The 16,189-nt window shown below is 41.4% G+C and overlaps 1 protein-coding gene across 1 annotated transcript; it reads right to left on the reverse strand.

Annotated features, from left to right (window-relative positions):
* Window positions 1–854: 854 nt before the first annotated feature.
* On the reverse strand, window positions 855–15,111 carry LOC109240815. The gene is made up of 2 exons (XM_019407498.1): window positions 14,836–15,111; window positions 855–920 (listed from the first exon to the last, which is right to left on the reverse strand). Exons 1-2 carry the CDS (start codon window positions 15,109–15,111, stop codon window positions 855–857), a joined length of 342 nt encoding a protein of 113 aa, XP_019263043.1.
* Between the last annotated feature and the right edge of the window lie 1,078 nt (window positions 15,112–16,189).

Genomic DNA, 16,189 nt, shown 5'->3' on the forward strand with positions numbered 1-16,189 from the left:
TCAAAACGATCAATGGCCTGGATTATAGAAAAGGCCAGCAGGTTAATTGGTTGGGTCGGGGGGTCGGGTTACAATTTGAGATTGGGCCGGTCTAATTGGGAGTTTAGGATTGGGTCAATTGGAGGGGTCAATTTGGCTATAATTGAAATAAATTGGGGCTATATACTAAATAGATAGTTTTTCCTTTTTTATTTTATAATAAATAGTAAAAATGATTCTAAAATTAAATTAAAAGTACTGAATCAGTAAATACTATATAAATATTAATTTTAAAATATTGGAACCAAATTTATAATTATAAAATGCTATTAATCTTAAAATAGGCTAAAATTGCAATTATATGCAATTTAGCTTTTAAAATACCAAATAAATTTGTAAAAAATATATAAAAATTACCTTAACTATATTTTGGTATAAATATGGGAAATAAAAATAATTATCCACCAAAATGATAATTTTGGGAATAATTATTGGTTTTTATACTGCTAAAATGGGCAATAAATTGATTTTAAAAATCTTTTAGAAATTAGTAAAAATACTAAAACACTTTGGCACGCTTATATATGCATGCATATGTTATATTGAAAATATATATAGGGAAAAATTGGGTATCAACAGCTGCCTCTCTTTACACGGGAAGGATGAAAGAGTTGTCGGGTAAAGATATGATGGCCAATTTGACCGAACGAAACGGCTTGAAGAATTTGACCGTGCTCTAGTTCCTGAGCTGCCTAGATATCCCTGGTTTTACAGGAATCAGGCCATATGTAGTTCAGGATCCGTTGGCGGAATATGCCGATGGAGATTTTTCCAAGGACAGACGAGATATTCGGGTTGGGGTGGATGGTTATAGTCTAGTAGGGCTGCGGGAACTGGAGCGGGATCGCTCCTACTGAGATGGCTGTTGCTAGCCGGTTTACCTGCAAATGAGCAATACGAACATATATTGTGCATAAATTTAAACGTGATGCAAGTTTCCGTTGGACCATGAATGATGTCTTTGGACGGTTAAGATGATGTCCTCAGACCATGACGTCCTGGGCCATGAAGCGTATAATAAAGGATTCGCCGGCTATGAAATGATGTTCTCGGGCTATAAGAATGATGCCTCCGAACCATGATGCCTTTGAATAATGCTATGAAAAAGATAAAATGGGGTCCTCAGGCCATAGCATGGCGTTCTCGAGCTATGCAAATGGTGCCTCCGAACAATGACGCCCTTGGACAGTTTGGCGATCTTTCAGCCCATGAAATGTAATAAGTGGTGATCTTTCAGCCGATGTAAGAATGTAAATAAAATGGCGATCTTTCAACCGGTGCAAGAATGTAAATAAAATGGCGATCTTTCAGCCGATGCAGGATTTAAATGAAGTGCGATATTCCAGCCATGCAAAACTGTAAGTAAAATGGCGATCTTTCAGCCGATGCAGGATTTAAATGAAGTGGCGATATTTCAGCCGATGCAGATGGAGGTAGAGCTTAACCTCGGAAGGCAGAATGGTGGCCTTATGCAATGCAGAGAGATGCAGATGGAGACAGAGCTTAGTCTCGGAAGGCAGAAAGGTAGCCTTATGCAATGCAGAGAGATGCAGATGGAAACAGAGCTTAGTCTCGGAAGGCAGAAAGGTAGCCTTATACAATGCAGAGAAATGCAGATGGAGACAGAGCTTAGTCTCGGAAGGCAGAAAGATAGCCCTATGCAATGCAGAGAGATGCAGATGGAGACAGAGCTTAGTCTCGGAAGGCAGAAAGGTAGCCTTATGCAATGCAGAGAGATGCAGATGGAGGTAGAGCTTAACCTCGGAAGGCAGAAAGGTAGCCTTATGCAATGCAGAGAAATAAAAGGCGAATAGCAGTAAAATCTCTTAGCTGATAGCTGATTGCAATACTGTGGCTGCTGGGGATATTGTGTGCGGATAGCAATTGTAGATAGGTGATGGTTTTGAAAGTTGTATGAGTGTATAAATGTATTCGATGGTTTGCGACTCGGGTACCTGCACCCAAAGAAAAATCATGAGTTCTGTAAAGGGGAAAAGGTTAGTTCGTATCCCCGCTGACATTTTCTTGACCCGCTCGGCTCTGTTTTGGTGATACTGTGCATATCCTTGGGGTAGCGTTGCTAAACAAAACAATTTTGATAATAGACATGCATGAGTTAGTAAAAATACGACATAAATATATAATTGAGAATAGTTTTTCTTTAGGTGAACCGACGACTGCGACTCGGTTCAAGACATTGCAACCTCTCTTGCTTCGGAATTTTGAGGGTCCTCCTTAAAATTCTGCCCCGGTTTACTGAGCTGGTGCTTCTGACGGCGGCTTGCAGTGATCGACTGAAGTTACTTCGGAATTTTGAAGGTCCTCCTCAAAATTCTGCCCCAGTTTCCAATTGCGGGGGGAAATGAAATTTTTATTGAATTGTGACCGAACCCATAAGGTTGCCTACGTATCCCCTCTTAAACGGGAATCAGGTCAGACGTAGTTCAAATTACACCATAAAAGAAATCATAAATGGTTACACATAGTATCGCTTCACTACATCGGAATTAATCGGCTTCGGCCAAACTTCTCCGTCCATTTCTGCAAGTATGAGGGCTCCTCCTGTTAGAACCCGGTGAACCATGTACGGACCCTACCGGTTGGGAGAGAATTTCCCTTTGGCCTCATCCTGATGCGGGAAAATCTTCTTTAACACCAGCTGCCCCGGTGCAAACTGTCTCGGCTTGACTCTTTTGTTGAAGGCTCTGGACATTCTATTTTGATAAAGCTGACCGTGGCAAACTGCATTCATTCTTTTTCCATATATAAGAGCTAACTGCTCGTAGCGACTCTTTACCCATTCTGCATCATCGAGTTCTGCTTCCTGTATATCCTCAAGGAAGGAATTTCTACCTCGGCGGGAATGACCGCCTCTGTACCATAAACCAACATGTAGGGAGTTGCCCCGGTTGATGTGCGTACTGTGGTGCGGTACCCCAATAAAGCAAATGATAATTTCTCATGCCACTGCTTATGCTTTTCTATCATCTTCCTTAGAATTTTCTTGATGTTCTTGTTGGCGGCTTCTACGACTCCATTCGTCTGAGGCTTGTAAGCTGTGGAATTCTTGTGTTTGATCTTGAAGGTTTCACACATAGTCTTCATCAAGTCACTGTTGAGGTTGGAACCATTATCAGTAATGATTGATTCTGCAATCCCGAACCGACAAACGATGCGGTCCCGGACAAAGTCTGCTATGACTTTCTTAGTTACTGCTCTGTAAGATGCTGCTTCGACCCACTTGGTGAAATAGTTGATCGCTACTAGGATAAACCTGTGCCCGTTGGAAGCAGCAGGCTCGATTGGTCCAATAACATCCATTCCCCAAGCGGCGTCAAGTCTCCCCAAGAAACTCATTACTTCTTTCTTATTCATTGGCGGTGGCAATTCTTGAATAGCTTTGACCTTTGATAGATCCAATTCTATCCCTCGGCGGCTCACAATGAACCCCAGCAATTTTCCAGCTGGAACCCCGAATGCACATTTCGCGGGATTCAACTTCAAGTTGTACCTTCTCAGTCTATTGAAGAATTTCCTCAAATCTTCCATGTGATCAGCGACTTTCTTGGACTTAATGATGACGTCGTCTACATACACTTCGATCTTCTTGTGTATCATGTCGTGGAAAATGGTGGTCATGGCCCTCATGTAGGTGGCCCCTGCATTCTTTAATCCAAACGGCATCATCTTGTAGCAATACATCCCCCATGGCGTAATGAAAGCTGTTTTCTCAAAGCATCATCTGCATCCATCCATATCTGATGGTACCCAGCAAAACAATCGACAAATGACTGCAGCTCATGCTTGGCGCAGTTGTCAATAAAGATGTGTATATTCGGAAAGGGGAAGTCGTCTTTTGGACTGGCTTGGTTGAGATCCCGGTAGTCGACACAGACTCTGACCTTCCCATCCTTCTTTGGTACTGGCACAATGTTGGCTAACTATGTTGGATACTCTACCACCCTGAGAACCTTAGCTTTGACCTGTTTAGTGACCTCTTCCTTGATTTTCAAACTCATATCTGGCTTGAATTTTCTGAGCTTCTGCTTTACTGGCGGACAAGCCGGATCAGTCGGCAATTTGTGAGCCACAATGGATATGCTCAGACCAGTCATGTCGTCGTACGACCAGGCAAATATGTCCTCATACTCTCTTAAAAACTCTGTATATTCTTCCTTCTCTGATGGTGACAAATGAACGCTGATTCGTGTTTCTTTGATGTTTCCTGCATCTCCCAGGTTGATGATTTCGGTCTCGTCCAGGTTGGACTTAGGTCTATTCTCAAAATTCTCAACTTCTTTAACAATTTCTTCCGGTATATCATCTTCCTCTGAATCTATGTCCGTTTGTTGCATTGTCTCATTTCAAGTCATAGTCATCGGTTCATCAAGATAAGTAATAGTAATGCTGTATAAGTAAAGTAATGAGAGAAAATAATAGGAGTAAGATTTATAAGAAAACCGAATTGCTTTTGATAAATTCCATAAATGTTTTAAACATCGGAGCTCTTTCTTGCCAAAACAAAAATGCGAAAGGAAAGTAAACTAGTAAAAAATAAAATAGTGCATGGTGCTTGTTCAGCCTTGCTACCCCGAGGCACGCCGGGCTCTGGTGGTTCTGACGGTCCATTTGTTGAGGCATGCTCCTCCGCTTACAGCCTGTATGGAAGGTCCTACACTCAGAGATTTTCGTGAGTTCCTCGTATATAATAAAGTATCTTCCGCCCCCTTCCACAACTATTTAGATTTCCTATCGGGCTCTCCAATCTAATTCAAGGTCCAGTCATTATACAATGCATTAATAATAGAAAATTTTGATTTGTAGTAGAAGGTAATTGCGAAGTCTTGATAGCCCCTCTAGCATTCGAATATTTCCTTGAAGCCTAAATATGCAATGCAAGGATATTTACAATTTTTTAGAAAAACCCCCAGACCAGATGTTTAGAATCAAACAAGTATCAACAGTCNTTTCATCAGTTGCCCCAGAACATATCCGAATGCTCCATCCAATACCGCAAGGTAGAGTATTAGGGGTCTACCTAGCTCGGGCGGGACCAAAACTGGCGGTGTTGACAAGTACTCTTTGATTTTGTCGAAGGCCTTTTGGCAGTCATCGGTCCATTTGGTAGTGGCGTCCTTCTTCAGCATCTTAAAGATTGGCTCACAGATGACAGTAGATTGTGCAATGAACCGGCTGATGTAGTTAAGTCTCCCCAAGAAACTCATTACTTCTTTCTTATTCTTTGGCGGTGGCAATTCTTGAATAGCTTTGACCTTTGATGGATCCAATTCTATCCCTCGGCGGCTCACAATGAACCCTAGCAATTTTCCAGCTGGAACCCCGAATGCACATTTCGCGGGATTCAGCTTCAAGTTGTACCTTCTCAGTTTATTGAAGAATTTCCTCAAATCTTCCATGTGATCAGCGGCTTTCTTGGACTTAATGATGACGTCGTCTACATACACTTCGATCTCCTTGTGTATCATGTCGTGGAAAATGGTGGTCATGGCCCTCATGTAGGTGGCCCCTGCGTTCTTTAATCCAAACGGCATCATCTTGTAGCAATACATCCCCCATGGCGTAACGAAAGCTGTTTTCTCAGCATCCTCTGCATCCATCCATATCTGATGGTACCCAGCAAAACAATCAACAAATGACTGCAGCTCATGCTTGGCGCAGTTGTCAATCAAGATGTGTATATTCGGCAAGGGGAAGTCGTTTTGGACTGGCCCGGTTGAGATCCCGGTAGTCGACACAGACTCTGACCTTCCCATCCTTCTTTGGTACTGGCACAATGTTGGCTAACCATGTTGGATACTCTACCACCCTGAGAACCATAGCTTTGACCTGTTTAGTGACCTCTTCCTTGATTTTCAAACTCATATCTGGCTTGAATTTTCTGAGCTTCTGCTTTACTGGCGGACAGGCCGGATCAGTCGGCAATTTGTGAGCCACAATGGATGTGCTCAGACCAGTCATGTCGTCGTACGACCAGGAAAATATGTCCTCATACTCTCTTAAAAACTCTGTATATTCTTCCTTCTCTGATGGTGACAAATGAACGCTGATTCGTGTTTCTTTGATGTTTCCTGCATCTCCAAGGTTGATAATTTCGGTCTCATCCAGGTTGGACTTAGGTCTATTCTCAAAATTCTCAACTTCTTTAACAATTTCTTCCGATATATCATCTTCCTCTGAATCTATGTCCGTTTGTTGCGTTATCTCGTTGCATGTCACAGTCATCGGTTCATCAAGATAAGTAATTGTAATGTTGTATAAGTAAAGTAATGAGAGAAAATAATAAGAGTAAGATTTATAAGAAAACCGAATTGCTTTTGATAAATTCCATAAATGTTTTAAACATCGGAGCTCTTTCTTGCCAAAACAAAAATGCGAAAGGAAAGTAAACTAGTAAAAATAAAATAGTGCATGGTGCTTGTTTAGCCTTGCTACCCCGAGGCATGCCGGGCTCTGGTGGTTCTGGCGTTCCAGTTGTTGAGGCATGCTCCTCCGCTTACAGCCTGTATGGAAGGGCCTTCCTCCCCCTCCTCCTCAAAAATAACACATAATCCATGTCATCATCTTCTAGGAACAAGTTCCTCATTGCTGCTAGTGCTTCCTCTTCTTCTGACCCATATATAACATCGGCTGGCTGGAAAGTCTGCTCTAAGCGAGGTATTGGTTGTTCCAACGAATAGTAAGGACCGCGCCAGGGTAGCGACCATTCATTGAATTCCTTCCAGGTATACTCATATCCCAATCCGAAGGTGGTGCCGTGTTTCTTGAGCTTGATGGGCTTAGCGATTCCTTGGTGATTCTTGCCAAGACCCTTGCCAGGTTCATACCCGCTCCAGTTCAATATGCTTTCAATTTTGTTGTCCCACCACTTGTCCTTATCAACGACGTTGACTCGCTCGATATGATGATAGGTCTCCCCACCTATCTTCCTTCTTCCTCCGATCGCTGGGATGGTCTGGCGACTGTATATGGGATTGCTACCGTCGCCGTGAATAATCACCTCTTGGTGATTCCATTCAAACTTCACTGCCTGATGTAGGGTTGATGCTACGGCCCCAGCGGCATGAATCCAAGGCCGCCCCAGAAGCAAGTTGTAAGATGCGGGCACGTCTATCACTTGAAAATCAACATCAAACCAAGTAGGCCCCATTTGCAGACATAAGCTAATTTCCCCAATAGTGGACCATTAGGAACCGTCGAAAGCTTTGACGTTGATGGCTCCATCCTTGATCTCATGCAGGCTCTTTCCCAACGTTCTAAGAGTTACCAATGGACAAATGTTGAGGCTGGACCCTCCATCAATCAGGATTCTGGTGATAAAATAATCTTCACACTGCACGGTGATGTGCAATGCCTTGTTGTGACTCAACCCTTCTGGTGGTAGCTCATCTTCATGAAAAGTGATTTTGCGACTTTCCAATATGTGACCCACCATGTTTGCCATTTCTCCTCCAGTGATATTACTGTGTACATATGCCTCACTCAGCACTCTTAACAAGGCATTCTTGTGTGCATCGGAATTCTGTAGCAAAGCAAGGATAGAAATCTGCGCTGGTGTTTTGTTCAACTGATCAATGACTGAGTATTCCTTCGCTTGTATCTTTTTCCAGAGATCATCGGGCCCAGTTTTAGTGATGGCTTGTCAACCAGAGGTCTGCTTACTCGACTAAGCCAAGTGTTCCGGAGTATAAACCCTGCCGGTTCTTGTCATACCTTGTGCCGCAACTGTTTCCCCAAACTTGGCTTTCCCCTTCCTTCTTGCCTCGGCTGTGTAGTCCCATGGTATGGCTTTTGCGTGGAATGGCGTTGCGGCTGTCATTGCTGCTAGAANGGTTTCGTAAATACCTTATAGGCATAGCTTAGCTAAACCGTAGTCAATGAGAGGAGATAGGTTACTTAAAAACACTGTCAGATAGACTGATTTTAATTAGACTAGTTCAGATTCTGCAGACGATGGTATCTACTATTGCTGATTTTAATCCCCTATAGACATGATATCTAAATGTTGATTTTAACCTCTATGGGCATGATATCTAGTTGAATGATTTTAACCCCTATAGGCATGATATCTAGTTGAACGTAGAATAGAAACCGGCAGGATTTTTACTTGGGATTCCTATAGGCATGATTTCTATACATTATACTAATTTTAACATTATGAACATGATACCTGCTTATAGCCGTTTAGATCCTAGAGCATGATGTCTAAGTGGTAACAAGCATGCAGAATTTTAAATAAAGTCCTATAGGCAGGTTATCTAGATGTGAAGTTGAACATGCAAAATTTGAAATGAATCCCATAGACATGGAGTCTAAATGCAGAATTGAACACGCAAGATCTAAAACCAATCCTATAGGCATGCTTTCTAAATGCAGAATTGAATCATTTAGAACACAAATCCTATGGGCGTGTTTTCTACCCTTGAGCATGCATAATTACCCATCCCTTTTCCACTAGCCGACCCCAAATATTTGTTACAAATTATTACAGACCAGTTGCTGAATTACATTAAGAAAATAAAAAAAATAGGAAAATACAACCATAGGAAGCCTGATTCTGACTTCCTCTTTGAGTTATGGAACAAACAGCCTCAAATACCACTTGTTTCAAAGCCTTTCTCAGACCTGGGTGTGTCAGAGTTCCCTAAAGATCTCAAAGGACCCCGGGCAGTGCTTACACCCAGGTTCATCGAACCAGATAGAGGTGAGTGCAGTGTGGAAGGGCCATCCCTTATGTGTCCAAGTTCAGAGGGAGCTCATGGGCCCAAGGCAAGGTTCACACAAGAGGGGCAGAACTTAAGTCTAAGAATATGGTGGAAGTGCAGGAATAAAGATTTAAAAACTGAGGGGAGAAAGGAAGGGGTAAGGGATGATGGGAAAACAGTAGTAGTAAAGCACAGAGTTCATAATTTCATACAAAGGGGTAAAGGGTTTGGAAATATATTGCAAGAGCATATACCCTTAGGTAGGGATCAGATTTGGGCATGCACAATAATAGAAGGTATTGGCATGCCTGTAAACCAATCAGAACACACAAACATAGAGGGGACATGGAGGTTATGATCCCAGGGGGATCAGGTTTGGGTCATGCACAGCAATGTCCAATGCTGTCATGCCCCAAACCAACCGCAGATACCAAACACATTGGGGGTTTAGGATTCATAAGCCATTATAAGTGACTGACAGAATTTATAAGAAAGCATTAATTCAGAATAGAAAGGGCAGATTACAATATGCTTAACAATGGAACTTGATTAAATACAAACAGGAAACAAGCAAGGGTGCAGGAAATAGTAAAGAAACATGTTGTTGTTGATGCTGAAAATTAGTTAGAATATACCAGTAAAGATGCAAATGCAGAGAAAAAGTAAGCAAGCTTCCCACAGTCTAGCCTTGGCTTTCAGCCAGCTAGGTAAGGCAGCAATACAAGTAGCAATAGAGAAAAGAGAGAGATTTTAGTGGAGTGTGTGTCTGAACTCAAGTGTTTTATTCCTTGTTTTTTTTCCTGTTTGAAAGAAAAGGAGGTGGGTTTTTATAATTTTGAAAACATGTGAGAAATAAGGAAATAAGTAAAGTTCAATACAAATATGGAAACAATCAATAGTCAGAATCAATCAACCAAGTGATTCCCCTTTAATTGAGGAATCACTTGTTTAACGGGGCTAACAGGTTCAAAATAAGGAAAGAAAATCACTTTGCAGGCAGACTTATTATTACCATAAAAGAAGTAGTAAAATATTGAGTAAGCAATCGAGTCCAAGCACAGAGATACGCTTATTTTGGGAGAAAGATTCAATAAGGCAAAATAAGGAAAGGCATCAATTACTTTAACAGGTGAGATAAATTAGAGTTCACAAAAAGAGAAGTTTTGAAATCGGTCCCAAGATTGCAAGTCAATCAAAGAAGGAACCTCAGCATATAATAGAGTGCACTAACAATAGACATCCGAGGCCAAACCTATTTGGCAAAAGAAACAGCATGCAATAGTAGCACAAAGTTCAGTAGATAGCAAACATTCGAAGCATGATAATCAAGTAGGTCAAGTTCATTGAATCAATAGTGAAGAAAAATAGAGTATCAGAAGCATGCAAAGGGTCTCACAGTAACAGATGAGAGATCTTTTATAAAATTAGGGTTTCAAGTATAGTCAAATATTAAAGATAGTAAAACCCAGAATCAGAGGATTCACACAAAGAAAAAGAGGTTCTGAAACAAGGAACTTTCAAATCGAGTCAGGCATTCAAACGAATAGTTTCAAACCCAAAGGCATAGGTTTCTTCAACAATATTTAAGCTTAAAAGATGATAAACAAAAATATCAAACAAATACTTAGCAAACAGCTTCAGAAACTCGAATGAACCCAAAAGAAATTAGGGTTTTCCAATTCAATCGAGTGTAAAGATGATAAACAAATAAATCAAACAAATATTTAACAAACAGCTTCAGAAACTCGAATGAACCCAAAAGAAATTAGGGTTTTTTAACATGCTAAACTCAGATAGGAGAATAACATGTACAAACATAGTAGAATCACATACATATTAAAATCAGAGAAAAGATTTTGAAAAGAAGAACTTGAAGAAAAACCCTAATCGGAAAAAGATGAAGAGTCTTTTTGAAAGCAAAGTTAAAGAAACTTCGAGAAGGCATTTAAAAACTCATGGCAAGCATGGACCTGAGGTAAATCTGAAAGAAGTCGAAAAGGTCTTAGAGATTAGGGTTTCAGAAGAACCACAAAAGCAACGAGAAAGGCCTTGAAGGTTACCGATCTAACCAGGAGAGTCAAATGTCTGACTCGAATGGCCATGGCTGGCCGGAGAAAGGTCAGGGATGACCGGAGAAAGGTCATCGAGCAAGGACTGGACCAAAACCCTTCAAAGTCTGGTCATGAGACCACAGAACCAAACACATAGAAGCCATGGAAGGCCGGTATATGTCTTAGATGACCCCGGAAGGCCATGGATTAGGGTGGCGGCGGCTAGGGTTCAGGTGAGGTTTCAGAGAGAATTGAGAGAAGAGGGATTCAGAGGAGGCGGCGGGTAAGATATGAAAGGGTTTGGGGGGTAGTTCAGGATTAATTAAGGCAAGGTGTAATAGTGGCCGTTGATCTGAATGATCAACGGCTTAGATTAGAAGGGGTAGGTGGGTCGGTTCAACGAAATTGGGTTTGGGCCGATTTAATTTGCAATTGGGTCGGGGTTCAATTGGGGTCAGAATTGGGTTATAATTGAAATGAAATTGGGCCATTATTTAAATAGCCAATTTTCCCCTATTTAATTTATAAAAAATAATAAACTAACTTCTGGAAATAAATTAAAGGTACTAAAATAATTTATGACACATAATGAATTATTTAGAAATACCGGACTTAATTATATGAATATAAACGCAGTTAAATCTTAAAAGAGGCTAATATTGCAATTATATGCAATTTAGCTTTAAAAATACTAAATAAATTTGTAAAAATGTGCAAAAATTCCCTTGGCTATATTTTAGTATAGATATAAAAGTGCAATAAGTGAATCACCCAAATGATAATTTTGGAAGCAATAATTGGATTTTTATGGATAAAATAGGAGAATAAATAGATTTAAAAATGTGACGACCCGACCCGTCGTCTCATGGTTACCGCCCCGTTTCCCCCATTTTATGCTTCTTCATGTTTCATTATCAGTATTTGGTGTGTTATAGTTGATTCGAATTGGTTTTGGTAGAAATGAGGCACTTAGTCTCTTTAAGGAAGGCTTAAGTTGGAAAAGTCAACTGGACGTTGACTTATAAGTTATAAGGCGACGGTGTGATTTCTGGTGATTTGGTTAGCTTCGGGGGATGATTTGTGACTTAGGAGTGTGATCAGAATTTATTTTGGAGGTCCGGTGTAGAATTAGGCTTGAATTGGCGAAGTTAGTATTTTGGCGAATTCCGGTTGATGGGTGAGATTTTGATCCGAGGGTCGGAATGGAATTCTGAGAGTTGTTGTAGCTTCGTTATGTGATTTGTGATGTGTGTGCAAAATTTCAGGTCATTCGGACGTTGTTTGGTTGGGTTTTTGATCGAATGCGTGTTTCGGAAGTTTTAGAATAACTTAGGCTTGAATCCGATGTAATTTGATGGTTTCGGTGTTGTTTGACGTGTTTTGATGATTGGAACAAGTTTGAATGATGTTATAGGATGTATTGGTGCTGTTGGTTGAGGTCCCGGGGGCCTCGGGTGAGTTTCAGGTGGTCAATCGGACCCTTTTCCATGTTGAGATGTTGCAGAAATTGACCATCAGCTGTTGCAGAAGAATTTGCCTTCGCGATCGCGTGAGGTCCCTCGCGGTCGCGTAGAAGGAAATTGGGTTGGCCTGAGTTTGGCCTTCGCATTCGCATTTGGTGTCTCGTGTTCGTGGAGGGCCTTGACCCTGTGCTTCGCGTTCGCAGTGAGGGTGTCGCGTTCGCGAATAAGGATTTGGAGCCCAGTGGAGTTTGTTCTACGCGTTCGCGTGTGAGGTAGCGCGTTCGCGTAAGTATGAAGCCTAAACTATCACGTTCGCATGCATTAATTTGCGTTCGCGTAGAGTGTTTTCGAGCTTTTAAATTTTTGCACTTCGCGTTTGCGAGGTAGTGGCCGCGAACGCGATGAAGGGTTTTCCAGGTCTGGGCAGAATGTTTATAAACATTTCATCCGCGATTTTTAGCCATTTTTCCCCCATGGTTGATCATTTTGAGAGCTTCTTGGTGGAGATTAAAGAGGGATTCAAGGGGAATCGACTGGAGGTAAGATTTTTGAACTTAAAACTCGTTTTTATTGTGAAATCCACCTAGAAATTCATGAAAATTAAGCCAAAAGTGGAAGAATTAAGGCTTGAGTTTTGGGATTTTTAAATTGGAAATTGAAGGGCCATTTGAGGTTGGATTTGGGAGTTCTTGGTATGTATGAACTCGTGGCGAGATGAGGAATCCATTAATGTGAATTTTGTAATTTTTCGAGAAGTGGGTCCGGGGCTCGGATTTTGCTAGTTTCGAGATTTTTGCTATTTTTCGATTGGGTATTGTTCCCTTAGCATATTGTGATGTATTCGCTCTGATTTTGGATAGATTCGACGCCCGTGGAGGCCGATTTGAGGGGCAAAGGCGTCGCGAGCTAGAGATTTCACCGGTTCGAGGTGAGTAATGATTGTAAATGATATCCTGAGGGTTTGAAACCCCGGATTTGCACATCATAGTGCTGTATTGAGGTGACTTGCATGCCGGATAGTGGGCGTGGGGTAGAGCACCGTTGGGGATGGTGACTTGGTCCGTCCCGATTGATGAAATTACTACGTATTTGACTGAAACTACTTGTTATCATCATAATTTGGACTTATTGCCATGTTTGGGTTTCATGCCAACTATGTGAATCCTTCAGGGATTGTTATCACTGTTTTCGCATTACTTTGCATATTATCTTATCTCGGTCCAAGGTTTTAATACTGTTTTGCAAACTCAGCCATTTTTCTAAGATTTGAAAACTTAAACAATATTTTATTGACGTTTTGAGCTGAGAACTACCATGTTGTATTGCCCAAGTGGCTTATGTGCATTTCTGGACTGAGCATGGATCGGGCTGCGCGCCGCAGCAGTGTTACATGTGTATTTCTGGACTATGGATGGCTCGGGCTGCACGCCGCAGCGGTGTTATATTGATTTTGAGGCCGAGAGCCTGGTTGATGCCACGAGATGGCTTGATATTGCGCCTGGGCTGTAGGAGCCCCTCCAGAGTTTGTACACACCCCCAGTGAGCGCCGTCGACGTAAAATAGATCGGGCTGCATGCCGCAGTGGGTACCGGAGTGTACCGTCATATGCATTGCATTGCACTCATGCATTTGTTCCTATTTGTATTATTTGTCATGACATTCCAGCACTCGCATTTCATTGGCATCCATGTTACTTCTTGCACCGTTTACCTGATACCCTGGTGTTATTTGTTAATGGAGTGCTGTGCCCGAGGGGCTGACTGTTGTGCTGACTTGCACCATCTGTTTCGCATTCATTTGCTTAACTGTTGGGAAAAAAAAAAGATGTTTTCAAAAGAGGTTTTAAACTGAGTCCAGATATTTCTAAAGATTTCACGGTTTCACTGTTTTCTCAAAGGGTTACACTGTTCTGTATAGCATGATGGCTTGCTTTACGTGGTTTCTTGCTGCTCAATTATTATTTACCTTTATTACTCACTGAGTTGGAGTACTCACTTTACTCCCTACACCTCGCGTGCAGATGCAGGTATTAGTTTTCCCGGTAGCGGGTTTGAGCTGGTTGAGGATTTTGCTATTGTAGCTGAGCAAGGTGGTCGCCAGCGTTCGTAGCACCGGGTTTCTTCCTTTTGATTCCAGATTTTATTCTATGTATTACAGGCTTTGTAGTTGTATCAAAAATCCTTCTAGATGCTCGTGACTTGTGACACCCCGATTTCGAGCTGAGTCGGGATGGGTTCCCTGTTTTATCACGTTTATTCTGTAATATGATTTCATTATCTATGATTCAGACTTATTCATGCTAAGTAACTGTTAAAAGAGGCGTCGTTGTTCTGTTGGCTGGCCTTGTCTTCACGAGAGGCGCCATCACGACCGGGTTTGGGAAATTGGGTCGTGACAAAAAATCTTTTTAAATTAAGAAAAAGTAATGAATCACTTGGATATACTTATATATACATACATATACCATTTTGAAGTTATTTTGCATATTGAAAAAATATATAGGGAAAAATTGGGTGTCAACAACGTTCCTGTATGTATTTCTTCCCGTAGCCTGTTTGCCTCCGCAGTGTCTACACATCTCAACAAACCTAAATCTGTGGTCCTCCTGTACAAGACCTCCCCATTGAGGAAAAAGTGGTTTTCCAGCCTCTTGAGGGCTTGCTTTTGACCATTAGTAGCATTCTCCGGGTATTCTCTAGTTGCAAGGAATTTTCTAATGTCCTGAAACCATGGTTTGCCATCTGGTTCTTTATCTACATGGAAGCAATAGTCATGTTGATCCCTGATCTCTACCTCAAAAGGGCCGATGTACTTCTTGTCTGGATGGAGAATCATAGATGATAGGGTTTCAATGGCGTCGACGTACTCGTTCTAAATCCTGGGGACGTGCTTGAACTGAATCTTTGTGAACTTCTTGAATATCTCCTTCACGCAGTGCAGGTATGGAAGTATCTTGACATTCTTGGTGGACCATTCCCCTTGGACATGCTGTATCAATAGATCGGAATTCCCTATGACCCAAAGTTCTTTGACGTTCATGTCGACTGTCATTCTAATCCCAAGGATGCACGCTTCGTATTCAACCATATAATTGGTACAAGGGAATCTTATATTTGCCGATGCTGGATAGTGTTGTCTAGATTCTAAAATCAGGATTGCCCCAATTCCGACTCCTTTGAAGTTTGTTTCTCTATCGAAAAACATTCTCCATCCAGGATGCGGTTCTGCAATATCTTCTCCCGCAAATAATACTTCTTCATCGAGAAAATACGTAGTAAGTGGCACGTAATCCCCATCCACCGGATTTTGTGCTAGGTGGTCGGATAAAGCTTGCCCTTTGATAGCCTTCTGCCATTTGTGAAAGTTTTGTGTTTGCTCATTTTGTTTATATCATATGTATCAAGCCAAAAGGGAAGAAGGGATAGCCTTAACATACCTTATCACAGTCTATCCAATGACCACGTTAAACTCGTCTAGTCGCACTTAATCTACAACAATGATAATAATACTATCGTTAAGCTACGAATGATGCAACTATTGTACAACGATTCACAAGCTTATTTCATATTAATACGGACATCATCTCCCTTGTTTTCCTTGCTTTCCCCAAGTCCATCAAAACAACAAGAACACATACAACCTTCAACTACATACCTTCACCACCACAACATACCCAACAACCCAAGAATACCAATCAATCTACACAACAACAAGTGCACAAATGTCACCAACGAAACTACTATTTAACACGACGAGCGGTAAGCTTTGGATTGGAATCAAACCCCAACTCTTTTTTCCATCTCCCCTGTACTTACAAAACCGTTAAAAGGTTCAGCATATAAACATATATATTGATATGATATTCCAATCTTATATCCATCATAAAAGTAACATCAGACAACCCAACAAGATA

This window comes from Nicotiana attenuata, unplaced genomic scaffold, assembly GCF_001879085.1.
Source record: "Nicotiana attenuata strain UT unplaced genomic scaffold, NIATTr2, whole genome shotgun sequence".
NCBI classification, from domain to species: domain Eukaryota; kingdom Viridiplantae; phylum Streptophyta; class Magnoliopsida; order Solanales; family Solanaceae; genus Nicotiana; species Nicotiana attenuata.

Excerpts from the sequence above, each read along its gene's own strand:
- LOC109240815 (XM_019407498.1), bottom strand. The coding sequence starts at position 15,111 with ATGATTCTCCATCCAGACAAGAAGTACATCGGCCCTTTTGAGGTAGAG. Across the intron at positions 921-14,835 it reads GATGTGTAGACACTGCGGAG|GTAAACCGGCTAGCAACAGC; the intron begins GCAAACAGGCTA and ends GCTCATTTGCAG.